At 39.9% G+C, this 27,502-nt stretch overlaps 1 protein-coding gene across 1 annotated transcript in view; it reads left to right on the top strand.

Annotated features, from left to right (window-relative positions):
- LOC147313509 (homer protein homolog 3-like) overlaps positions 1 to 27,502 on the top strand; it is a 53,690-nt gene that overhangs the window by 12,032 nt on the left and 14,156 nt on the right. The window contains exons 3-6 of the mRNA XM_086263111.1: positions 16,009 to 16,165; positions 18,311 to 18,442; positions 18,951 to 19,058; positions 25,094 to 25,102. Coding sequence (XP_086119237.1) covers positions 16,009 to 16,165; positions 18,311 to 18,442; positions 18,951 to 19,058; positions 25,094 to 25,102 — 406 coding nt within the window. The remainder of the gene's footprint in view (positions 1 to 16,008; positions 16,166 to 18,310; positions 18,443 to 18,950; positions 19,059 to 25,093; positions 25,103 to 27,502) is intronic.

Raw genomic sequence — 27,502 nt, 5'->3', positions numbered from 1 at the left:
CATGGGGTAAAACCTTTGAGGAATATAATCTATATTACAAAAAATGCAGGCAATCTTCAAAGCAAAATGAGGTTCAACACCATGAATGTGTACCCATTGAAGTGGCCAATGAGTGTACACCGCTGTTAGGGAAAATGTTCTAAAACACTTCTTCAGCAAAGACTCAGAGAAGAGAAACACACAGAACTTCTTGCTAGCAAGGGCAGCCTCCAGACTGAGACTCGCGCTTAGAAACTGCCCCGGTCTTTATTTATACTTCAATGTGTGTGTGCGCGCGCGTGCGTGTGTGCGCGCGTGTGTGTCCTGCTGATCAAAGGGTCATAAAAGGCACATCCTTGGTCAGGAAGAGGGTAGACCTCCCTCACCCTAGATAACATTGGTGAGGAAGTCAAGCAGTTAAAGCACTTAGACTAAAACAGACGTAACTACGTTAATCCTACCATAAAACAATAAAACCAGGTACAAGCTCTCTCGTTCTCCCAGGACGTGGGGGTGCATTCCTGAGGTGCACGCCAAGCCTGCAGCCTGCTAGAGATCACACACAATTAATTATATGCCTCTAAGTATACATGGTTGAATATTTCCTAATACAAATAACTACATGCAGTATTCTACCATATGCAAACTTATATCACTAAAAGATTATACTGACTACTAAATACAATTTTCCATTAACAACCGCATTCCAAATTATTATGCAAATTGTGTTTAAATTTCATAAAGATTAAATAAGTTGTTTTTCAATTAAACCCATGGATGGAATTGTGTCTCAGGACTCTTTGTATCACTGAAATCAATCTCAGACACCTATGATCAATATTTGCCAGGCGAGCCCGATTAAAGGGAAAAACTACTAAAGAAGGATGTTCCACATTATTAAGCAGACCACCATTTTCAAGCAATATAGGAAGGAAAAAGTATCTCTCCTGCTGAAAAGCGTGAAATAGTTTAATGCCTTGGACACGTAATGAAAACCTTAAATATTTCACGAAAATTTAAGCGTGATAACCATAATGTTAATTTGTGGCTGAGTCAGAGCACACATGGGTTTGTGCAGATAAAGGCACAATGATGAAGGTTTCTGCCAGACAAATACATCAGCAAACAAAGCAGCAAACAAATATTTGAAGCTGCTGGTGCCTCTGGAGCCCTGCGAACAACAAGGTGTAGGATCCTCCAGAGACTTGCAGTTGTGCATAAACCTTCTATTCGGCCACCCCTAACCAATGCTCACAAGAAGAAACGGCTGCAGTGGGCCCAGAACGACATGAAGGCTAATTTTCAAACAGTCTTGGTCAATGATGAGTGCAGTGCAACCCTGGATGGTCCAGATGGATGCAGTGGTGGATAGTTGGTGGACGGCCACCATGTCCCAACAAGGCTGCGTCGTCAGCAAGGAGGTGGTGGAGTCATGTTTTGAGCCGGAATCATGGGGAGAAAGCTGGTCGGCCCCTTTAGGGTCCCTGAAGGTGTGAAAATGACCTCTGCAAAGTATGTGTAGTTTCTGACCAACCACTTTCTTCCATGGTAGAAAGAGAAGAACTGTGCCTTCTGCAACACAACCATCTTCATGCAAGACAATGCATCATCTCATGCTACAAGGAACACCTCTACATCATTGGCTGCTATCGGCATAAAAGAAGAGGAACTCATGGTGTGGTCCCCATTCTTCCCTGACTTAAATCCTATTGGGAACCTTTGGAGCATCCTCAAGCAAAAAACTATGAGGGTGGGAGGCAGTTCACATCCAAACAACAGCTCTGGGAGGCTATTCTGACATCCTGCAAAGACATTCAAGTAGAAACTTTCCAAAAGCTTACAAGTTCCATGGATGCAAGAATTGTAAAACTGCTATCAAATAAGGGCTCCTATGTTAATATGTAACTTGAACTGTTAAGATGTTTTTGATTGAAATAGCTTTTGATTTCAGTGAAATTGATCTACAGGGTGGGCCATTTATATGGATACACCGTAATAACATGGGAATGGTTGGTGATATTAAAGTCCTGTTTGTGGCACATTAGTATATGTGAGGGGGCAAACTCCTCAAGATGGGTGGTGACCATGGTGGCCATTTGGAAGTTAGCCATCTTGGATACAACTTTTGTTTTTTCAATAGGAAGAGGGCCATGTGACACATCAGACTTATTGGTAATGTCACAAGAAAAACAATGGTGTGCTTGGTTTCAACGTAACTTTATTCTTTCATGAGTTATTTACAAGTTTCTGACCACGTATAAAATGTGTTCAATGTGCTGCCCATTGTGTTGAATTGTCAATGCAACCCTCTTCTCCCACTGTTCACACACTGATAGCAACACCGCAGGAGAAATGCCAGCACAGGCATCCAGTATCCGTAGTTTCAGGTGCTGCACATCTCGTATCTTCACACCATAGACAATTGCCTTCAGATGACCCCAAAGATAAAAGTCTAAGGGGGTCAGATCGGGAGGCCTTGGGGGCCATTCAACTGGTCCACGACGACCAATCCACTTTCCAGGAAACTGTTCATCTGGGAATGCTCGGACCTGGCACCCATAATGTGGTGGTGCACCATCTTGCTGGAAAAACTCAGGGAACGTGCCAGCTTCAGTGCATAGAGAGGGAAACACATCATCATGTAGCAATTTCAAATATCCAGTGGCCTTGAGGTTTCCATTGATGAAGAATGGACCCACTATCGTTGTACCCCATATACCACACCAAACCATCACTTTTGTTGTTCCAACAGTCTTGGAGTGATCCATCCAATGTGGGTTAGTGTCAGACCAATAGCGGTGGTTTTGTTTGTTAACTTCATCATTCACATAAAAGTTTTCCTCATCACTGAACACAATCTTCTGCGTGAACTGAGGGTCCTGTTCCAATTTTTGTTTTGCCCATTCTGCAAATTCTGTGCGCCGATCTGGGTTATCCTCATTGAGATGCTGTAGTAGCTGGAGTTTGTAAGGGTGCCATTTGTGAGTAGCTAATATCCGCCGAAGGGATGTTCGACTAAGTCCACTCTCCAGTGACATGCGGCGAGTGCTACGCTGTGGGCTCTTGCTGAATGAAGCTAGGACAGCCACTGATGTTTCTTCATTAGTAACAGTTTTCTTGCGTCCACATTTTGGCAAATCCAACACTGAACCAGTTTCACGAAACTTGGCAAGCAGTTTGCTAACTGTAGCATGGGAGATGGGTGGTCTCATTGGGTGTCTTGCATTGAAATCTGCTGCAATGACCCGGTTACTGCGTTCACCAGATATCAACACGATTTCAATCCGCTCCTCACGTGTTAACTTCTTCGACATGTCAATGGCTGTGAACAAAGAGAAACTTGTAAATAACTCATGAAAGAATAAAGTTACATTGAAACCAAGCAGACCATTGTTTTTCTTGTGACATTACCAATAAGTTTGATGTGTCACATGGCCCTCTTCCTATTGGAAAAACAAAAGTTGTATCCAAGATGGCCGACTTCTAAATGGCCACCATGGTCACCACCCATCTTGAGGAGTTTGCCCCCTCACATATACTAATGTGCCACAAACAGGACTTTAATATCACCAACCATTCCCATGTTATTACGGTGTATCCATATAAATGGCCCACCCTGTACTAATGCTGCAAATTCAACAAATGACCATTTTCAATTCTCTACAACCTATAAAATCTTTTGAAACTCTGTGTGCGTAATAAATTGGAACAGTACTTTTTAAGTTTTTTATTTTTGAAAAACATACTGTTTTCATTGGGAGTTTTGTTCAGTAACATTTGAATTATGCTCTATTGGTTGATGACTCGAAAATTATGCTGACTGTCATTTGAATCGACTATTTAGGAAAAACAGAGAAAAATATCATTTACATAATAATTTGGATTATTACTTACATAATTTGGATGTAAGTAATAATTTTCCATGAATGATTGATACAGCACTCTGTGTGGTGCAATGAATGAAACTGTACTTCTGTCTTTTTTTTTCTTGCTGAGTTAGCACAAGAGGGAAACGGCTACTCACAGCGGTCGTTAGTATTCATAACAAACTTTCTCTTCCTCTTAGGAGTGAATATGTCTTTAAAAGCTTCCCATAGTCATAAATTATATTCTCCTTTCTTAAAACTTTGCCACCTTGGCTGGGGTAAATGTTACTAAAACATAATTTTTCTTCTTTGAGAAACGTTCGGCATTAACAGGGCTTCTACAGATCTCACAGTCGCTGCCATCACAGACTCTCGCTTGTAAACTGTTTGCATGACGGTCCATGCTTCTGTGTTAATGTAGTTCGTTTTTCAGCTGTTTACAGCAAGGAGTGTTTGTTCTACACAATGTGTAAATGCTCCTTTTTTGACCCTTTCTTAACCTCCTGTTCTTCTCCGCCTCTACTGGACCTCCTGCAAGCTTTCTCCTCTTTTCCTTTTCAGATTTGAACACTGGCTTTTAAGCACAACCAATACGATTTCTGGCAGTGACTTCATCAGCTTTCCACTTCCCTCAGGCTATTTACAGCCCCTACAGCTTAAAGGCTTCATTATTGCCAGTTAGAGGAGTATTTTCTCAATGGGCAACTGGTCATGTTTGACTGCAGGGCCAAACAGGAGGGTGCAGCTCCTGTTTAACAGATCAGGGTACAGAATGGGTACTGAGGTTAAGAAGAGAGATGGAGAAAACAGCGAGAGAGGATTAGAAAGTGATGACTTGGGGTGAAGCTCACACAGCAAAGCCATAGTGTGTGTGTGTGTGTGTGTGTGTGTGTGTGTGTGTGTGTGTGTGTGTGTGTGTGTGTGTGTGTGTGTGTGTGTGTGTGTGGCAGATCAAGACTGAATAAGAAATTCTTTTTAAAAAGTCTAAGCTAAAGTCCACAGTTATAAGTTTATGCACAAAGAAGATATCAGGATGAAAGTATTTCAATGTTTCTAGCATGATATACACTAAGTTTACCAAGTGCACGAAGGACCTCTGGTTGACTTTATGCAAACTTTGCTGAACTATTTAGACTTGCTGATGGGAAAAATCCATACTAAAGAACAATCTTTGACATTAACAGTGCAGTTTAAAATGTCACATCACGGCTAGATCACATTTATTTATATCCAATATAGTGGAATATTTCATAGTTAAATATTTTACATTTTGAACTGACACTACTTGTTAACAAAGCTTCCTTACCTACAGTGCAATACAAGAATCTTAAGCTACCCATCATTTCTTTACATTTTGCTTCCATGACCTGCTGGTAATTTTTTGAAGTGCTCTTGAGTAGCAGTCGGCTTTCTTGAGGTCTTTTCTTTAAACATTGGCTGCTTTTTTTAAAAAATTGAGGAAACTGGACAAGTGGAAGGCCTAAAAAACAAAACTTCAGTGGAAAAGTAGCTGAAATATTCATAAGAAATAGGAAGTGTAGCAAAGACCTAATCATTCAGTTGATCCATCATCAGAAGTGGGCTCAGTGGAAGGGCGGCTGTCAAGAAACAGCTGAGATATGGAAAACTACAGAAGAAGTTTGTTTGTTTTTACAGAAGCATATATAAATATCTCAGTTTCAACATTTGGCATTATGTTAATCTCATCTCTGCATTATCTTGTCATTTACATTTTACGTATCTCAAGGAGCAACCATCTCCTCATCTTTATTATATGAAACAATCTGCCAACAGCTTTCAGTTGGGCGACTCTAATCTAATGTTTATGGCAGACAATAATATTTATATTCTCACCGTCAAAAGATAAAATCCTGCTCAAAACATCAGATATGGATCAAGAAAATTAACAGCACCATGAAAGTACTTAATTAGACTCAATAAAAACGAATTATCTGGCTCCATAATGGATACTCGGGATGTTAAATGCAATAAACCAATAAGCCAAAATAAATAAGAATTAACATCAAAGCAAAGCAGCTTCTGTTGGGATTTCCCTTCTATCATATTTTCATCTTAATGAGAAATGATGAGTGACTGCTTGTCAGCTCACAGCCGTCACAGCAGATCACACACAAATTAATGTCGCGTCGTTCATTTGGCCCGCCTTGACTCCGCTCCGTGAAAAGCCTGTCAAGCTAATCAGCTCAGACAGGATGCGTCACGTTGAAGTTTGATGATATGAGCAGATTAAAACAGGATTAAATTCCTCCTGAGGTGAATGAACAAAAACACCGCACGGCAGCTTGGCAGTCAGGGAAGCCTCGTCTGAACTAATGTAGTGTAGTAAAGAGCCTCACACCCTCACAAAACACGGTACAGCACATGTCTGCATGTGCTGTACCGACTTGTACTCTGCACAGTTTACATGAATCATTAGACGTGGACAACTTTTGTGAAAGTCAAGTAAACACATGCTGATTGGGCCTATTTTAACATCCTCTTTTCTTGCTGATGCTTATGTTATATTTATTGTCAGTCTTCCAGGTGCATTACACCTTTTGTTAAATATCAAAACCACTGTTTAGTCAGTCTTTATGTCTGTAAAGCATCTTAAGCCCAAATTATACTTTCGAGGGTTTTTCATGTCCTTACAAACTCCAAAGTCCACAGCAAGATGTATTGATTCTCCTGCAGGGAAAACAGATTCTGAAACACATGAAACCTTTATTTTAAGTTGACCACTATTCTTCAATGACTTCATCAATGACATCACTATGTAAAACATTTACACAAGGCTATCGAGCTGTAAAATTGCCATGCCCTTGAAATAAGAGCAGTTGCCTTGCAGCTTCTCTGGCTAAAATGTCTCAACCGCAGGCAAAGCGTATTAAATGTTCTGCTGCTGCCTGCCAGAGTAAACACAAGAGTCCTCATGCACTCCTTTAGTGCTGAGGAACAATCAGGAATTGTGCAATATTTTAAGACCCATGAAGGCAAGAAGAAAAGGACTGCAATTTTAAAGACATTTCTGGCTCCACGGTGGAATATAATGGGCACTCTCTGTGCTTAAGCTCTACTTCACTGCATTTTCTAAAATTCAGCCGAGTAATCGTGCTGACAAACAAAGGAAACTGAAAACATAAAAAGCTCTCCTAGGGCTTGAGGCTTCACCCCAGTTTAGCAGAGGAACAAATGGTCATGGGGCAAGTCATTTTTGAAGTGGCAATGTCCTTGGATGAAAAATTGTGTTTGGGGTAATGTATGAAGGTCTGCAGTAGCGTTGCCTTGACCTAGATCAGATTCTGGTTCAAATGTGGGGCTGCATTTCAAGGTTTGGTTCCAGGGGTGCCTCCAGAATTTATTCATGGGGTGGCCATATGGGGGCCACTAAAAATATTGGTGTGACAAACCAAAAAAATGGTGTTTGCTGTATTATCATGCTGTTGTCAAATAAAGGTTATTTGAAATATGGCAAAAAGAGAGAAAGAAAAGAATATATGCCCACTTAATTTCCTGCTATTAAATTTGATATCACCAAAAATGGTACTGGGGGGCCAGTACGTTTGGTTCAGAGGGATGCTTATGAAATAACCTTCATTTCCTGTATGCATCTCTATTTATGCCGGCAATAGAATGCCAAAAAGTAAATAAATAAGAAAATTAAGTATGTAAGACCTCAAATTTATGTGTGTTACATACATCAAAAAATGAGCTTCCCACAGTTTAACAGATTAACTGGCAATTCAACACTGGCCATAGGCGTGAATGAGTGTGAGTGGATGAATGATGGATGGATGGCACACTGTTCATCATATTTCATACAATATAATATAGTTTTGTTCTTTATGTGTGAATTAGAGTTGGGCTATGAAATATAGATGCTTAAAAATATATTTAAGCACAAATAAATTCATGTATATAATTATTGTTCCCTCTGTTGCTTTAATTCGAGAAGCATGCTGATCCAATGTCTAAATACTGTCTAAATAAATGTATACTTCAATAAAAGATTCTAAAGCAGTCATCAGAAGCTATTCAAATCTGCTGAATCTGAAGCACTTTGTGATGAGTGCAGATTTTCATGTCAGATCATGTTTTTATTGTACAGTGAAATTTTCATATGGCACTAAAATGCAAATACAAATCAAAAAACAAACCCTTTGTACGATTTTTGTTTGTGACTATTAGAAGTGGATAGAAGGATACGGACAAAATAATACAAAAAAAAAAATAAGACTATAAAATAAAATCGTAAGTCAACAGCAAGAAAAGAAATCCTACATTACTGACTCTGCTCTGAAAATAGTCTTTAGCATTCAGCCTTCTGCTGTATTTTACACTCTGTGAATGCATTTTACGATGCACACGTAAAACTTTTCACAAAACACTAAACACAAATGTTATCCACAAATCGCACGTAGTTGTTTTGCACACCATCTTATTCCACTGAGAATTTTACAGTTTAACTAAATCCACTATAATGCACGTCTGCTTAATGTAATGTGTGCACACTGTCATTACCACACGATGTGGACATAAACTAGTGGGTTTTAGTCTATGAGGCATGTACCCACTGGTGAACTGAATATATATCATTCATGAAGGGGAAAAAAAACAAAGAATCTGCAGATCCTACTGTACTACTAAGATTTTATTTGGCATGTGTGTGTAAATAATGGATGAGCAATAGCTTCTGAGAAATAGCTTTGGTAACTTGCATTATTTAATGATATGCTAGGCAATGTGTTTGGGTTATCTATCCTACTTAGCTGTGCAGAGCTGTTAGTGGCCGATGAAAGCTGTAATGTTCACGTAAAGAGTGAAGTGGACAGTACTTTGGTTTGTTTAGTTAGTGTAATCAAACAAAACTAACCAAATGAACTAAAAATATTTATCCATTTAGTCTTGTGATATAAATAATTTCACCTTTTGATGCTAACCATACCCAACACGTCTTTAAAAATGAATAAAAATGCCATATTGGCAAAAATGTGACATTTTTATGAAGTTATTAGATATCATTAACAAAAGGTCTGACAATGAGCTGCAAAAAGTTCATGAAGAGACATTTAGGTCTATAAAGATTTTTTTTCTTTCTTTTTTTTGTAGTTTTGCTTCTACACCACCACACTGGATTTCAAATCAAACAATCCAGATGTGATTAAAGTGCAGACTTTCAACTGCAATTGAAGTGGTTTTAGAAACAAAACAAAACAGTCCTGCATGATTGGACAAACTAATATCATTTTAAATATAAGGATTAATTTTAATACTCAGATTAAAATCCTTTTGCAGGCTAGCACTCATGGACATCATCAAATACTGTTTCCTCCCCTGAGTTGCTTTGCTGGAGCTTTCACCGCAGCTGCCTTCAGTTGTGGGTCTCTCTGCTTTGAGTTTTGTATTTTAATAACTAAAAAGCTGCTCTTTTGGGGTGCATTCAGGTGACTGATGTGCACATTGAAGAATATCCCATTATCCATTTGCACTGTGATGAGCAGTTGACAGCAGCTGACTCAATGTGAGCAGAGAGTACGGCCATGTACACTCCAGAATTAATCCTGCTACTTCTGTCAGCAGCCCTCAATAAACACTAAGGACTTTTCCTACTGGCAGCCCTACATGCCCATGCCATAATGCTACCTCCACCGTGTTTGACAATGAATGCCTATGCATGTTGTTGTAAACGTTTTGTATTTCCATTCATGAAGGCTCCTCTGCCGCCTGCTCGGACTGTAGACCTTGACAATGATGCACCTACCTCCTTAATAGTGCTCTTATGAATTTGTTTTTCTTAACCAGGGAAATTCTGCCACTTTAGTTACCGTATTTTTCGAACCATGAGGCGCACCTGGATGTTAAACTTACTTGTTACACCTGGTAAAGCAGCAAAGCTGATCATTTTATTAAAGATGGAAGAACTTAGACAGTTGTAACTCTCAGTGATGCTGCAGCGTTTGTTTGACTTTGGGGCCTGAAGCAGACCGAGTTTTGGCCCCAGAGGCTCCTGACTACGGTAGCCATAATGCTTAGACAATCCATCAAGCGTAGCTTATCAAAGTCGTACTAAAACATTTTTTGACAGATTTTTGAGCGCCGTGTACCACATAAAATCCGTTTGAGGTCCGTAAGCACAACCAGAATTCATACATAAGGTGCACTGTCGATTTTTGAGAAAATTAAAGGATTTTAAGTTCCCCTTATAGTGTGGAAATACGGTATCTTCTGTGGTCTTTCACTCCAGCCTAGAATTCTGTTTAAGAATGATGCAGATTATTGATTCGGCCACACCTTGTATTTTATTTAATTTCTCTCTCTGACTTGAGTTAATTGGGGTTTTCAGAATAATGATGTTCTTCCTCAACTCCCAAATGAACTGAACTTTGGGGCAGCTGTTGCAAAGCTTGAACTTACACAGCACTGGTGATAATTACAGCTATTTTTAAGACTCTTAATTTAGTTCACTTCAGTTTATTGTCAGTACACAAGCAGAGCTAGTGCAACGCAATTTTCATGCAACACATATAAGAACAGAAACGTACAAATCCCTTTATAACTTATTATCAATACTCAGTAACAAAAAAAATTACTACTGAAATATTTGTCGTTGAACTGATTTAAGTAGTTCTTTCAGCTATAATGGGAATAATCTATTACAATAAATAATTATAAAATAATGTCTTAATGGCAGTAAAGAGTATCCGGGAGTCTTTGAAGGACTGTTTTGTTGGGGATACTCTGATATACTCTGTTATAAAAGCAGCTACTGCATTTCTTGTTTGTTTTTTTTTTTGTTTTGTTTTTTTTATGTATTCAGGGTCAGAGTGGAGAGTCAGGAAAAACACAGACAGGCAAAACCTGGCAGATACGGGAGAGAAAGCACTGCTGGGACGTCAGCCAGCAGAGCTACAAGGCTGAATTCTCGAGTGCCATTCAAACCTGAATGGCACAATCACTGTTCATGCCTTTCTGGGACATTTTATCTTTCCTTCTGCAGATCTCTGTATCCATGCACTGCACAAGTCTGCAGCTTCTGAATTGGATGGTGATTTTGATGCACAGCCAAAAATAGTAGCGTAGGAATTACACCTTGCCACAATAAAGTCACTTGAAGTTTGCCTTAAATCTTTATTTCCCGCCATTGTCAGAGGATGGAAGAGTAAAGCAGCTGTGTCTGAGCTCTTGAATGAAATTTAAAGTTTCTTTTAATCCACAACATGAACTTCCAGCTCTGACACCACATGGAGAAGGGGGCACTCAGTCCTGAGGCCAGCCGCTACACTCCACCTTCATAATAAATTAATTCCCAAGAAACATTCATATGAATTTCAAGGATAAGGGTGCACATACAGAATGAGAGATCTTATCGAACGTTTCACTGAGCCAAAAAGAAGAAAAACAGATCTCTGCAGTCTGTCTCCTTCAAGCTTTTTCTCACCAATGAAATCATTCCTCGCAGCGACAGAAAAATATTACTTGGCTACTGTGTGCAGCAGAGGCCATAAACAGAGGCACCTGATAGCTACATCTGGGTGATGGGTAATAGATACAGTGCCAATGCTCTATAGAGTGAAGCCATCAGCGAAAAAGACGGCTTTAATACACCTCAGCTGACCTACGTGGCTGTTTTCACTTTGCAGCCATTTGTGCTCAGTTTCAAATTACTGCTCAGACATCTCCGATAACGGTTCATTACCTCCGTTAGGAGGAAAATCACATCCCAGATAAATTTAAACTGACAGTGATGAAGTAACAATGGAATGAAAGCAATTATTTTGAAATCTCCACCTCCAAGACCATCAGATATGGAGTTTAAGCGTGTGTGATATTATTCTCTGCATTGCATTAAAGTTTAAAGATTTGTCCAAACTTCTGCTGCCTTCAAGTATCACATGGAGAATCGTAATTAGGAGTGGATCGCATATGAAAGAAGAGCTGGAACTTCAGTGTGCTAGAATCAATTCATCGTTTGATCGGTTTCTCTGCTAATTCTCGTCAAACCTACGTAGTTTTCACAGTTTTCATGCTGAAGTAGGGCAGTGCAGTATACACAAAACAAAAGTCTTGCTTGATTGAAAATAGATTTCACACCTATCCATTTTCAGTAGGAAAATGCTTGGTGTAAAATGAATTACTATCTGTTTTCATGACCTGTTAAATGTCAAAATAAAAGCATTACATGAGCTTGTAATTTGTTTGGGCAAGCACTGACTCCAGCAAGAAGGGGGAAAGGGCATGAATGAATGATACTGTATTAAAAATCACGATGTGTACAAGAAGGAACAGCGCTGAATTTCTCCCTACAGAAATGGGCAATGGTCTGTGGTAACGACACAGATAATAATACATTTGTAAATGTTTGTCTCAACTTATCAACTTATTGTGAATGACAGTGAAAACCAAGTAAAACAACGGAGTGTAAAGCGATTGTTGTCTAAAACAAGTAATTTAATTCTAATGAGCTTGAAAGCCAATATTTCTTGTGACCATCTTCATTCTTCAACAGAGTCAGAACTGTGTTGGGCAAACTTTCATGTCGTATCTTAAAGTAGTCTCCAGGAATCGCTCTCCGGGCTTCTTGAAGGACCTTCGAAGCTCTTCTTTGGATGTTGACTGACTTTTAGACTTTTGTTACCTTCTCTGTCAAAATGATTCCGCACTACTTCAGATGTTGAGGTCTGAGCTCTGGGGAGGCCCGTCTCTGACTGATAGTGTTCCACTGTGTGTTTTTCTTCTTTTACTACAGTGGCAGTGTGTTTGGGATCATTGAAAAATAAAGCTGTGTGGAATTAGGTGCATAACAAATTAAATTTCACGGTGGTTCAAAATCTAAAGGTACTTTTCTAAATTCACCATTCCATCAATTTGACTAGATCCTCAATGCCACTGACTGAAAAGCCTCAAACTATGATGGAGCGTCCACCATGTTTTAGAGATGGCTGCAAAAAAAGCTGTTTGGTTATTTATTTATTTTTTGTAGCTTCAACGTCAGAAATCGGATCAAATGTGACGGACTGCCAGGGAGAAACGATATTAAAAACTGATAAAACAAAAAACTGTAGAAGTGTGACTAACTGTTACTAGTGCAGCTTAAATGTTGCAGTATTAAGGGTTGAGACTGAATGTTCCTCTTTGTGTAGCCATGTCTAATGTTATCAGTGCTCTGAAGTGACTTACTAAGTAACAAATATAGTAGCAGAGTGGAAAACTATTACTGCACAGCTTTTTATTTCATGATTTTAAGTAATTGGTGCCACAAACAGGATACCAGAAAAGCCAAACCAGCTGCCAAACATGGTAGTGGAGGGGTGATGATTTAGACTTGCAGCCAGAGGACCTGGGCACCGTGCAGTCACCGAGTCAACCATCAACGCCTCTTTAATTGGCCTCACATTTCTCTAGAAACGAATGTGAGGCCATCTGTCTAGTAATTAAAGCTTTGCCGGTTGGGTTATACAACAAGCAAGTCACCAAACAAAAAACAGAATGGTTGGAAAAAGAAAATAATCAATGTCAAATCTGCAAAGTCAAATCACTTCATTTTTTTTTTTTTTGGCCCTCACAAAAATGTGAGCAAAGCAGTTCGCACTGAACTCTGAGGTCTAAAGGTTTTTATTAAAGGAGTTCCTGCTCTCTGAATGCTTGTGTAATATCAGTGCCTCACATTTTTCTGTCTTTGGGGACATTATGATGGAACATTTATGGATAAAAAATGTTAGTGTTTCTTTAGCCTCAGTGAAAAAAGTATAAGCGACTTGTCAGAATATTATTAGAATAGGAATGAAACCAGTAAATCCAGTGTGTACATGGACTAATGTGATATTTCCTTACTTGTTTTTTGATTGAATCCACTTTTGGGTACTATCATTTCTATCAGAAGTCAGTGATAGTCCTTATATCTGTTGCTGCAGCCATCCTGGACCTGAAGGACAGAAATCTGCTCGCTTGCTGGTGCTGCTATTGTCTATTGTCTCTTGTACTTCAGCATTTGTGCTGAAACACTAAGAACTATTGTTTGTATGCAAATGTTGAGTAATGCCAAGCAAATCCTGCAGGAACAATTCTTCATATAGTCATTGCTGACCTATATACATGCGTGTTTCTCCTGCTTGGAGAAGGACCAAAGCCTACTCACGTTGCACATTATCCTCATTATTGTTGCTATATAATTGACTTTCCATGAGAATGGCTCATTGGCTACACTGACTTTGTGCAAACTCTATTAGCTGTGTAGTGTTGCGTGAATTCTCCAAAGATCCTGTGTAGTCGCTTATTGTCCAGCCCACAGCGAGTCTATGTCATTGCCTTCAAAGAGGCCGGGACGCTAATTGGACCGCTAGCACATAGCAAATCTTCAGCTTCATTTGCATCAATAGCCTCATTACACCAGGAAGGCATGAATGACCTGAAGGTCTGTGAGAGAAACAAGCACATTTAGAGATTGGAGTATTTTAGTTGATGATTTGCATCCTGACAGTTTTACATCAAAGAATAATGATACTGAGTCACTGTTTTTGGTGGATACAGGTGGAATAGTCTTAGATTAGTGAGCTAAAAACTGTTGTACAATTTGCAATTTTCTCTATGGCTCAAAAAGATCAGAAAAGAACTCAGACTACAGTTGTCTTTCCAGAAAAAGCAAAAAACAAACACTTATTAACAGAATTGCCTTATTTTGTCTGTAATTATTCCATCCAACATTAATCTATACAGCGACTGCCAGCTAAAAAGAACCTGCTCCAACCAAAATTAGCTTCACCCAAGTTTCAGGAAGACTCAAAAGCACCGCCTCTGTTAGAATTTCAAGCCAGCTGCTCATTAAAATTGAGTGAAAAAGGTAGAATTATATTCTATAAGGTTGCATCCTGGTAATTTGATAGAAACATCTGATATTACTTGAGTGAGATCCTGATCCGTTCACTTCAGTTCATTTAAGAGAGTTTTGAGGGTTATGGGTGTTACTGCTGACTCCTGCTGTTGATACCTATGATGTAAATAAAATGCTTCGAGTGAGTATTTCACAAGGTTTCTGTGCTTTGTTTATATTGTTTTCTTCCTGTGTTATTATCCTAAAAAGTAAAAACAAAAGAAAACAAACCAAAAAAATAAATAAATAAAATGTAGAGCAAGTTTAACTGCGAATGAAATTAGTGACAGGAAGACTGAAGTGTCAAAACTGTCAGGTCAGATATCCATGTGGATATCTCAGAAACTGTGCAAATACAGCCACAGCTAGTTTGAGTGAAAAATATAAATATGTATCTTACTACACACAGACCCTGTGTTCCACTTAAAGTGATGGTCCAACATTGCTCTGTGATGCTCCAAAGATCACTCCTCTTTATATTCAGAGCCCCTAAAGAGTTTCTCCTCTGTGAAAACTGGCTCAGCCGAGAGCGTCACATGCAGACAGATTTAAGTCTCCTGAGAAATCAGGCATGTAACGGCTGACCTCAGGCAAGCCTCTCTGTCTGTGATAGAGCTGAGTGACAAGTAAAGAGTTCAGGCTGAAGGTGATACATTTACCTCCCGGTAGAAGTGACGTGTTGTTACAAAATGATTGATTGCACTATACATAAACAAATTAGGCGCACTCGAGCAAATATGCATAAGTGCCGAAACATTTTTCATTTAATTTGATGGTCCATATGCTAAATGCTGTATTGCTCATAAAATAAATAACATTTTGTATTCTTCTTCCTCTCATGCCATTTCTCTTACTGTATAAATATATTTTAAGAAAATGTAGATAACTGCAAATTTGTTTCTGTCAACATGTTGGTAAATATAAACTCCTGCTGGCCTTAAGCAACAAAGCATGTGGCTTACAGATAACACTTCAAACATGAAGAAGCTAGAGATTGCAGGCAGATTTGGACAATAAATAATTCTTAAATTCTCCAGTTATGAACAGATGTGTTGACAGCTTCAAAGATTGTTTTCTTCAGAATTCAGACATCAAATATAATCATGACCTTATTAAACTTGTCATTTTTGTAAAAAAAAAAAAAATGTTTTAATGTGATATGTAGAAATGTCGTTTGAACATGCTCAAGTTGTTTACGGAGTCCCTTTAATCGTAAGTGTACGTGCCACTGTGCTTTTTAATGAACGTGACACCAAACAGTCATAAGTTAATTTTTTCCTGTCTTTTCCTTTAAAGAGAGCAGCCCATCTTCAGTGCCAGAGCTCATGTCTTCCAGATCGACCCGGCCACCAAACGCAACTGGCTGCCGGCCAGCAAACATGCCGTCACTGTGTCCTTCTTTTATGATGCCACCCGGAATGTGTACCGGATCATCAGTGTGGGTGGAACTAAGGTAGGAGCCCAAGACTCTTAAATCCAGTCAGAGAGTACACATGTATTCAGATCTGTGCCTGTTCACATCACTGAAACACAGATCTGGAATAGTTTTAGGAATGCCAGGACAGATTTGACCACAGCTCTACTGCATAAGGCAAAGCTGCACGGGGGCTGTAAGAATCCTGTACGGGCCGAGTGGTGTCAAACACAGATGCATGAATGGGTTTTATTATAGACTGTATGTAAACAATGGAGGTAGCTGCTGTCATATCATGCAGTGCTTTGCGGACTTTTCAGCTGCTAGCCTTTAGCTGCATCCATAGACTCTACGGATGCTCCGGTACCTGCTTTGCTAAATCTAATAAGACTAAAAAATAAAATTTCAACACAGACTTTTTAAATGTGCTGTATTTTATGCATTAAAAAAACTTCAAAAGGCAACAATACCACAAACACAGAGGTAAAGCATAGCTTGGCAACTAATAGTTTAATAAGGCACAACTGGTGAAAGAGGACCGCCAGTAGTTAGAAAGGAGAAAGTCCTTATATAGACTATTTTTACATACACGCCAATGTAATTTGGATATTTTACAGGAATCTATGCAGTTGATGTATTTTTGGCCATTAGAGGAACTGCAGTTTTTTGCCATATTTTATTTTTAATCCTCTGAAATTGCTGCTTGCTTTTATAATTCCTCATCGGGTCACTTTTGAGTCATTCACGTGTTACCACAAACTCTGGAGTTGAGGCACATTAGACAATGAATCGTCCTCAGGTTTTTACGATGAAAGCAAACCACTTTCTAAACAAACTTTCTCAATTCTTTTAGCATCCATGAATTTTATGAACATTTGTTTCTGCATTTATTGAAAACATTTCTATTAAATACAGGAAGCCTGACGTGTGGGACTGTGTGAATTAGCATTTTTAGGGTTGTCTCTATCACACCTCCCCTCACATACTGTATGTTTTCCTACACATTTTGCAACAGTGGCCCTCAGACCAGCTCTTATAAAAAGCAGCTAAAACTCACCACTTTTGTTGTGAAGCACTTTGTGATACTTCTCTTCAAAGGTGCTGTATAAATATAATTTTACTTTACTTTTATCTTAATTGCAGTTTCCTCATCTGGTACTAGTATAGCACTGATGTAGAGACACTGTTTGTGGAGTATTATATTCTCCTCTCCTGCATTTTATTTAGCAAATGAGATTCTTTGAAGCACTGGAAGAAGATCTGTTTGCTTTGTGGCTGTTTTGGGTGGGATTGCATTACTCAAACACACCCATCGTCAGCAGAAAATCTCTAACGCACCCACATTGGTAACGCAGCCTCCACAGCAGCGCTGAAGCACCTGGGAGTCCCTAACAGGATATCTTGTTAGTGAAAGAAATTCAGAGAAAACGCTGCACTTTGTTGTTTTTCAGCCAGTTGTGCCAATTTGCCACCCTGAGACTGGAGGCTTTTGGAGAAGAGAATAAAGAAATCATTTGGCAACAAATTCACCTCATCAGACTGCTCACTCGAGAATATTACAGAAGAGACACAACAGAACGAGCTTTTTCACGTAGCTCGCTTTCCGTGGCCTGGTTATAGGTTGTTTTTGTCTCTGATTGCAACTGTATGTGACGCAAATTTATTTTTAATGTCAGGGATTATAGTCACATGATTCGTTTGGTGATGCTGTGATTGTTGCTCACACACTGCCCAGTTTGCTGTGATGAGCTACAGTGAATAGATGCTCTCTTTTCGCTCAGTTTGTACAAATGAAAAATCGTTTTTATCCCCGAAAGGGATCTTGGAAAACAGACTTTTGAAATAACTTGACGAGTGCCAAACATCTCACTAGTTAATTATGATGGTGAAGATCATCCCCCCTGACCTCTTGATTGGTTTATTAGAAAAACCCAAATACTTCATATCTCAGATTTATGTTTATCTGTAAGTCCTCTGTATGCTTTATAGATGTAGTCTGCATGTGCTCCAGTCTACATATCAAATACAACATATTTAACATCTTTTTTGTGCCTCTTTCTTATTTATGTCCTACATTTCTGGCAGCATTGCTTCATTTATCACAAAAAATAGCCCACTTTTCCTTCAGGGATCTTTCTGCGCTTTATTCATGTGATTTATTGTTTTTACTCTCTGTGGCGCCAGGCCATCATCAACAGCACCGTCACCCCCAACATGACTTTCACCAAAACCTCCCAAAAGTTTGGCCAGTGGGCAGACAGCCGGGCCAACACAGTTTACGGTCTAGGCTTCTCCACAGAGCAGCAGCTGCAGCAGGTGAGCACAACACACACACACACACACACACACACACACACACACACACACACACACACACACACACACACACACACACACACACACACACTTCAGAGCGTCGCTAATTTATTAGATGTCGCAAACAAAGAGGAGATTTAAGAAAGAGGACTGTGAAGCAGTAGAGGTCACTCCTGTGATGATCAAGGGCAGCGTTTTCTCTTTGGTTTTGAACATCTTTCAGATTATATTTAAAATGCATCCACAACACACGTGTGCATTTTCATTTTACCGCAGTGTTTCCTTTGGTGACGTTCATTCATCTTCAAGATTTCTCTGTTTACCTGAAATGAATTAAAGGGAGTTTAATTTACTAGATTTAGCACTGTAGATAATTTATTGCGAGATCAGAGAAACTTTAGTGCCAGAACATAAATTGATCGGACACTCTAGATATTCTCCAGGAGGAAACTTTGTGACGTTTTCAAACCGAGTGTAATTTCTGTCTTTTCTCTTCCTCAATCTGCAGTTTGCTGAGCAGTTTAAGGAGGTGAAGGAGGCAGCCCGTCTAGCCAGAGAGAAATCCCAGGAGAGGTTTGAGCTGGCCAACCCTGCACTCAACATCGCAGCTCCACAGGTAAAGCGATGCTGCACTTGCTTAAATCTCTAAAAAAGACAGGTTATCCTCTTACTCTGGTTGATTGGAGCATCCTAGAGGGAGAAAATCAAAACTCCGTATCTCACAAGAATCAAAGTGAAAGCAGCTAAAAATCATAACAGATCTGAGAATTACCATCAAAGACATATCAGCGTTCAGCTATACGACGAGGGAGGGATGCACGCAGTCTTGCCAAACAAAACACAAATCGCTGCTTAAAAGGTTTTCTACTTGCTGGTGTGGAGATCTCACTATGTAACAATAGTGTGCGTGGTTTTACTTCAACTAATAAATCATTACAATAAAATGAGGAAAATGTGATATAATTTGTTTTCTTCATCATATTTAAGAGCTGTTGGTAGCAATTTTAAACCATTAAACACACATCTATAAGAATCTCTGAGAGAACATTAAACCATGGACAGCAGGTTCAAGTAGTAGACTTACTGTGTGTCTTTTAAACAGACTTGATGGTCTCCGTGGCCTTTGCCCCAATATGACAGCAGAACGCTAATATCCCGACAAACTCTATGCCTTTGTTTCTAGTTTAAACATATACAGAATCACGAGGGATTATATGATCCCCATCTGGCTGCTCCATTATTCTCTCGCCGGCTAACTCCATTAAAAGATTTCATGCATGAAAAATGGAGGCAAAAAGAAATGCGAGCGCTGAAGGTGTTCAGAGGGGCAGTAATGGCTGGGACTCAAAGAAAGGAAGAAGAATGACAGATCCGAAGTACGGAGGATAAAGAAGGGTGGATGGAGGTGGGAGCTCAATCATCTATAATTGAAGAGAATCTGGCTGCTGCTGACAGGACAATGGGCAGCTTTTGTCCTGCCACAGTAGGCAGTTTCTTGGTGAACTCGATAAGTCAGGGGTTCAGGTGGAGAAGTGAAAGTTTGTCAGTGGTGGAAATTTTATGTCCGTCATCTCACAAAAGCTGCTGCATTGTGACATTGTGTGCTAAAGCCTAAGGCACAGAGTGGTATTTATAGAAGTTGTGATTTATTAGTTGCTGTTTTCTTTTTCAAATGGAGGAAACAGTATCTCTTGCAAACATTTGGAAGTCTCAGAGTTGCTCTGCCAGCCTTTGTACATTGCTTATTTCTGCCAAGTGTTAGAGTTGAGAGCGGCTTTGGATGTTGTAGCAATGCAGATTCAAAACGGAGTAAAGTGCTTGTTTATGCTTTTGTGGGTGTGCACTGAGCGTAAGTCTTAACAAAGAGCCACTCGGCAGCTACGGGAGATTGCAGAGTCACGCTGCCAACCACAACCTCACCACTGAGACTCTCAGATAAGAGCTGATAGTGTGTCGAGGCTGAGAGAAAACACTCCTGGATACAGCAAAGCAGAGCATTAATTCCTGGAAAGAGCTGGATTTTATCAAAGTATGTGACAGTTAATGGTAAACCTTTGTTAAATTTGTGTGCTGGTACCTAATAGACCTGCACACAAGCTGATGTGAAGGGTCTGTTCTGAAACCAGGTGAACGGGTTTGTGATGTTTGCTGAGGTTAAAATCTCCACTGTCACAAATCTGCCAAGATTACGGTGATAAGTTCTGCTGCAGACCCAATCTGCTCTTTAGGAGGTTATAGTCACAGTTTTTGATAGAAATGTTTGGAGTGCCACAGTCTTACGCCACTTCCCCGTCCACTTTATCAGGTACACCTCGCTACTGTTGTGTTGGGCAATCGTGGCTCAAGAGTTGGCAGTTTGTCTTGTAATCGGAAGGTTGCCGGTTCGAGCCCCGTGAATGTGTGTGTGAATGGGTGGATGACTGAATGTAGTGTAAAGTGCTTTGGGGTCCATAGGGACTGAGTAAAGCGCTATACAAATACAGGCCATTTACCATTTTTGCCTTCATTCTTTCTTGGATAGATTCGGCAAGGCGGTGGAAACATTCCTCAGAGATTTTGGTCAAGACTGTGGCATTTAAACGATGCTGAGTTGGAACCTAGGAGTCCAAAGTGTGCCAGGAAAATATTCCCACCACCAGCCTCCTGAAACATTGATACAAGACGGGATGGATTCACGGTTAGGTGCTTTTTAGGCCAAATTTGGACCATTCTCCTCTGACCTCTGACAGCAACAGAAAGGCATTTTCACCCAGAGATCTGCTTCTCACTGGTTGTTTTCCCTTTTCAGACTATCCTCTGTAAACCCCACAGATGGCTGAGTGGGAAAATTCCCAGTAGATCAACAGTTTCTGAAATATTCAGACCAGGCTGTGTAGCACCAACAGCCACGCAATCTTCAAAGTCACCAAAATCATTCATCCTCTGATTCTCTGTTTGAACTTCAACAGGTTGTCTTGACCATATCTACCTTCCTTTGCAACATGTAATTGGCTGATTAGATAGTTAGGCTAATAAGCAGTTGAGCCATACCTAATAAAGTGGCCAGTGAGTGTACATTCACATCTGAGGAAATACATTGCCTAAATATGTTCATAGTATATTTATGCTTGGTCCTGATTTGCTGCAAAATAAATCGCAGCAAATACCCATAGTCTGTTTGTAATTGATGAGACTATGGGTATTTATCAGAGGGAATATTCAGTAGGTGAGTGCAATTAAAATAAATTTGACTTTGATTAAAGTAATTTCCACATTTCCTTCATTAAGGGACATCTCGATGAACAACTCCAGTGTCAGCACACTTGCTATATTATCTAAAATCCCAAACAGAATACTTCCTAGTGCTACATGTGTCATCAGTCTCTCAGTCAACGTCTAAAAATTGAGGTAATATATTTTTTGTCATTAATTTAAGTCTAATAAACCCGTGTTCAGCATCTGTACAGATGATCTGCTCAGCTGGGAAACAGTAGCAGTAACACTTGTGGTGCACAAACATAGAGCATGAAATACAACAGTCCTGGGAGTGAATCCTATGTTATGTAGAAAGATGTTTCGGCATGTTGCTGGACTTTCGCCATTTGAAATGATCATGTTACAGAGCTTATAACTACTTCTGTTGTCATCTCCTTTTTTATGGCAACACTAGTTCTAACACATGTTTGACGTTGTTGCTTTGCAGTCGGTGTGCACTGTCAGCACATGCAGGCGTTAGCAGAGGAATTGATAAGTTCAGACACATATGATGCTTTGCAAAATTTGGACCTTGTTCCCAAGTGTTGTCTGCATCTGTGAACGCCACCACAGTTTCTCTCAATCCAGCTAAAGCATGGCTATTTCAAACTAACTTAACGTATCACAGAAAACACCAAAAATTTACAATTACTGTTGCTACGGTGTCCCTATTAGCTATTTTGAAAGCTTAAAGTTTGATCTTTAAAACCATGAACATATCTTTATACATATGATTTCCTGATTAATTTTGAAATGCGTTCCCAAAGTGTTCCCAAATTCGAAAAATCCAGAAAAGAAGTAAATAAAACACATTTTCATTTGCAGTAAGGACACTGGGCATAGAGATATGATTTTAAGCTCTCAGTCAGTTGGTGTAATGTGAAAGGCCTGCATCACTGGGAGGTCAGAGGTCAGGGTTAGTAACATAATAACGAGCAGATGTGTTACTTGCAGTCGCCATGGCAACAAGAGACCTGTTTTGTTGGCTGGTTGATTTTGAAAAAGAAAAAGACTTCTCTCAGCACATGAATATGTCTCAATAAGCCAACCACAGACACACACAGAGAAATGTCACCCGGTTAGAACTGCAAGGTCAGAGGCAGGCGAACAAGCTGGACTGATTTCTCAATAAGACAGCAGTCATTGATTTTGTGGCAGGCCGTAAACGCAGAGGCGCTGTGGCTATTATCACGTCGTCTCTCTTCTGGCTCACCGCAGCGCATACTGCTGACTGTCTGCGGCGGTATAATGTGGAAATAATACCCAATCAACGTTGTTATAGGCTGCGAGCACACGAGGACGAGGCAGGTTTGAGCCGCTGCCAAGTATTGATGGCAGCTCCAGTGTGGCAGTAATGCCAGTCAAGAGCTCCATTAAGGCTGTTAAGCTTTTGTAAACAGTTGCCAATGTGTGAGTACTGTTTAAAGTTCTCTACAAACACATGGGCACATTCTGCCTGACAGCAACTCGCTCGGTTGTGCAGAGCGGAGTTTAAAGCGTTATGCAAGCGTTTGTTGAGAAACTTATTGCTCTTAAATTAAAAATACAAAAATACTTGAGCAAAGGCACAATAAACCGACAAACGTCTTCCTAACTTCCCCGCGTGCAGTTCTGCAGAGAAGCTGCGTTATTTTGTCTTGTTTTGTTTTCCTGCCAGTGCATCAATAGGTCTTGTATCACCTACAGTTGGTCAGTAAAAGCCCTGTGGTATTGCAGAGCTGTATCTTTGCAGCCTCAGGCTCTACCGAGCACATATTCTACGTGTGTGTGTGGATAGCAGCAGGGGATCTGCATGCAGCGGAGCTCCAGCTTTCTGGCTTATTTGCAGAGCTTAAAGATGAGATGGAAGAGGAGACGGCGAAGCCGGCGAGATAAAATAAATGAACAATGATAAACAGACAGAGCTGTAACTGGGATAATAGTTTTAAGGAACTGAGAAATAATTAGGAAGAATATTTCATTGTATTTAAGGGTTTTAATACTCAGTGAGAATAAAACCCCAACCCAGATAAACTCCTGTATTTTATTGGCATTAATTAGCTTCTAGAAGGATTTTCTTTTCTTATTACAATAATATCCAGTTTGAAATGAGTTGAAACACGACTGCACAGTAAATGTATGTCAGAAACAGTCCATATGTATTCGTGTTTCTCTCAGCGTGATCACAGCAGGCTACAGAAGCTGTTACCATCCTCTGATGGCCTGCAAACATTTGTTTCTTTTCCTCTTCGTCTCCTTCACTCTATGCATGTCGAGTCAGAAATGCCAGCTATCAATATTTTAAACCCCTGTCTTGACATTAAAAGCAGCTGAAAAGTGAATGCATTACTGTGTGTCGTTCAGTGGGTAAGGACAGGTGCTTCAAGGGAAACCCGTGCAGGTACCTTCAGATGCATAGAGACATGAATAAGTCAAGTGGGGAGTACAACTGAGAGAGAAAGAGAGGCATTATAGAGCTAAGGAAGCAAATGGACTGAGGCTGGGATAAATAAGTAAACAGTGTAGATGTACTTAAGACAAACAGTGGTGCGGAGCCGTCATGAGGAAAGCTCTCAGGAAAGCAATTTAATATTTACAGTTTCTGGGATTCCACCGATTATCAAGCCGGGATTCTCTCAGGACCCTGAAAAGTTTATAAGTTGCTGTTTATGTGTTTAAAAAAACAACACGCACGTGCATTATATTGTATGAGTGCCTGCTGAGCTGGGCATCACAAACTGAATGTTCTCTTTTATGATGACAGTGGAAAAATATGTGCTGCGTTTATTCTTCTTTTATATTTACTCTTAATGTTTCTTTGTTGCTAAGCTCGCCTTGCTGTTGTTTCCATGGACTGTCCGTCAGTCTGTGTGGGCGGGACTTCTGAGCGCCTCTTAATCTGTTGGTACAGTTTGTCCGTGTGTTCGTCCTTCAGCTGGAGTCAGTGCTTCTGCCAATAACCTTGTGTAACTCCACACAAACAAGTGGCATGCAATGTCTGGAAAACAGTATATGCTTAGTTAAAATAACTGTGCTTAAGCCAGATTTGAAAGCCCTTGAAAGCATCATTTACTGTGATGTGCAGATTAATTCTTGTCTCGTCCCTCGGCCGCTTGCCTGTAACCTTCAACTTTCCCTCCGCATCTGCGAGCTGCACTTACAAGTTCTCTTGCTGGGTAGCACCAGTTTCCTACTACTGTGAAGGCTGTTTTTGTTAAAAGGAGACCAAAGTCACTTGTAAATGTCGAAGAAATTGTTTCACTGTGACACGCAGAGGAAATCCACAAGCAAAAAAAAAGATCCCTCGCCATGCCTCTGATAACTGCCTTTGTCTTCACTTTAAGAGGGTTTTTTTTTTATCATATAATAACATTTTTTCTCTCTCCTCTTCTTTCTCTTTTGCTGATGCATCGTGGGACGCACGCTCATCCATCTCAGCTTTCACAGGTGCGTGAAAACACAAGCACCAACCTACAACAAACACAGCAAAGATGACTGTTTTGTCGATGGAACTGCTGCTCGTAGACTTGGTGTTGCACGGACACTCGCGCTCAATAATTTATCTGGAGTCTGATCAAAGTCGACTTGAGAGCAAATTAAAGTTTCAGAACAAACCGAGCGTTTGCCGCGAAAGGGAAAACGATCTTTAAGTATGGCTACAACAACAACAACAACAAAGAGTGTAATCGACTCTGTATTTTTTCTTTTAATTTAAGTATTACAGAAAACTGAATTCATCACGCCTCCCCCATCATCAGGGGAAACATTTCATTGATTTCTTTTTTCTCCCCAACATCTCCTGAAAACAAATGCACAAATACATCCTTTAAAAACTGGAAGTTGTTTGAACTCTGGCTAATTAGTCCGTGTTCTTAGCGTCTCTGTTTTGTTTCCACTCAGTCTGTTTGCAAACAACACACCAAATTTAAAAAAAGGGGGAACCTGCTGTAAATGTGCAATCCCATTTATGACTTAAACATGATCTGTGCTATGAATTATTCAGCAATACACATAGTCGATTCGTTGGCTTTGGGGGTCCGGACTGGAGTTGTTTTAGCTTTGATTTTCCTCCTCTCTCATTCCTTCCTTTGGACACAGAGCTCATCCACATTGAGTCAGCTGTGTGCTTTATTTCCATATCCATCCATAAGCATAGACTCGGAGCTGCTGAGCTGTAGATAATAAACCGTTGTCCTCAGGGGAACAGAGTCAGGCTCACTCAAATTAATAATACAAGCTCTTTCTACAGTAAGTGCAGGGTTGCGATACTCCAGTGAGAGACTGGGCCGTTGACGAATTCAGGTTTGGGTTTCCATGAAGAAGAAGAAAGAAAGAGGGCGACGGGTGGTATAGAAATGTGCCTGAGCTAATTCATCTGCATGCTTTTAAAAAGCAAGTGGAGCTGCCTTTTAGCCAACAGCCTCAGATTAACCAGAGTGGTTCCCAAAAATGTGTGACAGGAAGCATGAACCGTTTTCTGGGCAGCAGGGAATGTAAATATCAAAGCAGATTGGTTAGACGAGCCAAGTATAATGTCAGATTTTAGGTCTCTTTTTATGTTGCTCAGTTTGATTAAGCTAAATACTTGGGCTAAAATATGGGTATGGTGTTCAGCTTAACAAATATCTCAAATATTTGTGCTCAGATAATGTGTAAAGAAGCGGTGGGTTAATTTTATGAAGGCTCTTGTTATTTCAATAATTCATCTGTTATTTAGTTTTCAGAAAAAAACAAATAGTTTACATTGATGTCTTGGTATATTTCTGTAGCCTCCTATTAATAATTCCATCTTAAATTTAGTCCCTTGCTAACATCAAAGGAGGTTTGGAGGTCAGTTACTGGGTTTACAGTCCATTCTTCAATAATAACACTTAAGGTTGATTGAGGAACTTCTAGCATTTAGGAAACTCTTTAAAATGACCTGTTCTTTCATAAATGTTTGTTTTTTGCTTGATTTTATACGCCTTTGGCAATGGGGCTGAAAACACTTGATTCAAAGACAAAGAGACTGTGTGGATGATTATTTTTGGTTCATCCAGTGAATATTTATTCAAAAAAGGCAGTGACTAAAAATTAGGCTTGGCTTTCATATTTAAGGTGATAAATCTTATATATTTGACAGAATAAAAGTCTGAACGTGAAATATTCCATGACATCTGCTGAGGAGGATCATGTGATGTGGAAGACAGCTGTTGAACAGCTGTTGGTGTTTGAAGTTGATTTTTATGTCTGTTATTTACTTTTATTATGACACAAGCTAGTCTGAAATTAACAGTTAATTTTTCCTAAACCCTAAACCAGCTTCCAAAATGAACGTTGAATCCCTCCAGTATGTAACCTGTGCTACCAGTTCGCCTCTTACCAGATGTGCGGTATGTGTCATTTCTCAACCAATGCACACACGGTGACACGATGCACATACTTTTTCTGTACACACACGGAAAGATGAGCCCTTGGAAGGAGCAGCTGTATCTTAGTCACTTCTTGTTGAATCAGAGTCCAATCAGATCTGTGATGCTGTATAAAAGCAGCTGGGCTCCACACATGGCTGCTCGCTTTGTGTAGAGCCTGTTTACAGAAGCCCAGATGGGACATATCAAGCACCGGTATGTTGAGCTCTGTCCTGTGTTGTTGCTACTGTGTTTGGTCTGTTGTGTCCCGATGACAGGTTTGGGTATAGGGATGTTAACGGAGGGGCCACCAGTTTAAACCTATGCTTTGAAGAAAGAGCAACAGAAATGTAGAATTATTGGCCTGCATTTGGCCATGCTGGTCTATCAAAGCATTCACTGTCATTTCTACCACACACTCAATATAACAATGCAGAATACTGGAAATGTACCCTGT

The sequence above is a fragment of the Aulonocara sp. 'chitande type north' Nkhata Bay genome, linkage group LG15 (genome assembly GCF_057382095.1).
Source record: "Aulonocara sp. 'chitande type north' Nkhata Bay isolate Kocher_YH1m ecotype deep benthic linkage group LG15, A_spYH_male_GT1.1, whole genome shotgun sequence".
Classification (NCBI taxonomy): Eukaryota; Metazoa; Chordata; class Actinopteri; order Cichliformes; family Cichlidae; genus Aulonocara; species Aulonocara sp. 'chitande type north' Nkhata Bay.
Note: the sequence above shows the minus strand (reverse complement) of the source record. Positions and strands in the feature narration are given on the sequence as shown.